The sequence below is a fragment of the Chiloscyllium plagiosum genome, unplaced genomic scaffold (assembly GCF_004010195.1).
Source record: "Chiloscyllium plagiosum isolate BGI_BamShark_2017 unplaced genomic scaffold, ASM401019v2 scaf_24078, whole genome shotgun sequence".
Classification (NCBI taxonomy): Eukaryota; Metazoa; Chordata; class Chondrichthyes; order Orectolobiformes; family Hemiscylliidae; genus Chiloscyllium; species Chiloscyllium plagiosum.
In genome coordinates, this window is record NW_025196238.1 from 2,352 (window position 1) to 3,596 (window position 1,245).

The 1,245-nt window shown below is 54.5% G+C and overlaps 1 protein-coding gene across 1 annotated transcript; it reads right to left on the reverse strand.

Moving 5' to 3' along the window:
* Positions 1–6: 6 nt before the first annotated feature.
* On the reverse strand, positions 7–697 carry LOC122545869 (Friend leukemia integration 1 transcription factor-like; the record flags this gene model as incomplete). Its single annotated transcript, XM_043684758.1, has 1 exon — positions 7–697. A coding segment is annotated over one exon (657 nt), but the record flags the coding sequence as incomplete, so codon positions are not given.
* Between the last annotated feature and the right edge of the window lie 548 nt (positions 698–1,245).

The window sequence follows — 1,245 nt, forward strand, 5'->3', positions numbered from 1 at the left end:
AACATCACCAAAGCAGGGACGGTTGACGGACCCGTGCCCGTCAGTAGAAGGAGCCAATATGAGACGGGATGTGGGTGGCAGGGTGCCGGGGTACACTCGGGCTGGGGTACATGGTGGTGGGGGCCGTGCTCCAATACGGGTTGGCGCTGGTGAAGAAGCTGGTGGAAGATCCGGGGATGGGGGACGGGTGAGATGGCACGAAGTTCATCTTCTGCTGGTGCGTGTGGTACGTTGGCATGTACGGCAACTCGGCCTGGTACTTGTAGATGGACGACTCGGGCGGGTGAGGCTGGTGAGCCTGAGCGATTCCCTGGAAGTCAAACTTGTAGGCGTAGCGTTTCCCGTGGACCTTGGTCATGATGTTCTTGTCGTAATAATATCGGAGCGCCCGGCTCAGCTTGTCGTAATTCATGTTCGGTTTGCTTTTCCTCTCTCCCCAGCGGCGGGCCACCTCGTCAGGGTCGGTCATCTTGAACTCGCCGTTGGTGCCCTCCCAGGTGATGCAGCTCGAGTTGGCACTGTCCGACAGTAACTCCAGCAGGAACTGCCACAGTTGGATCTGTCCACTGCCTGTGAGGAAGGGGCAGAGAGTGACCGTCAGATCCCAGAGAGTGACCGTCAGATCCCAGAGAGTGACCGTCAGATCCCAGAGAGTGACTGTGAGATCCCAGAGGATCTCAGAGACTGGTGGTGAGATCTAAGGGAATCCAGATGATCCTGGAGACCAACTGTAAGATCTCAGAGGATCACATGGACTAGCTGTGAGATCCCAGCGGATCCCATAGACTCTGGAGGTAGGTTTGCTCGCCGAGCTGGAAGGTTGATTTCCAGACGTTTCGTCACCGTACTAGGTAACATCTTCAGTGGGCCTCAGGGCGCAGCACGGCTGATAATTCCTGCTTTCTATTGAAAAGTTTGGGTTTCTTTGGGTTGGTGATGTCATTTCCTGCGGTGATGTCAATTCCTGTTCCTTTTCTCAGGGGGGTGGGAGATGGGGTCTAACTCGATGTGTTTGTCGATAGAGTTCCGGTTGGAATGCTGTGCCTCTAGGAATATTCTCGTGCGTGTCTCTGGTTGGCTGTGCCTCTGACATGCACGAGAATATTCCTAGAGGCACAGCATTCCAACCGGAACTCTATCGACAAACACATCGAGTTAGACCCCCATCTCCCACCCCCCTGAGAAAAGGAACAGGAAATGACATCACCACAGGAAATAACATCACCAACCCAAAGAAACCCAACC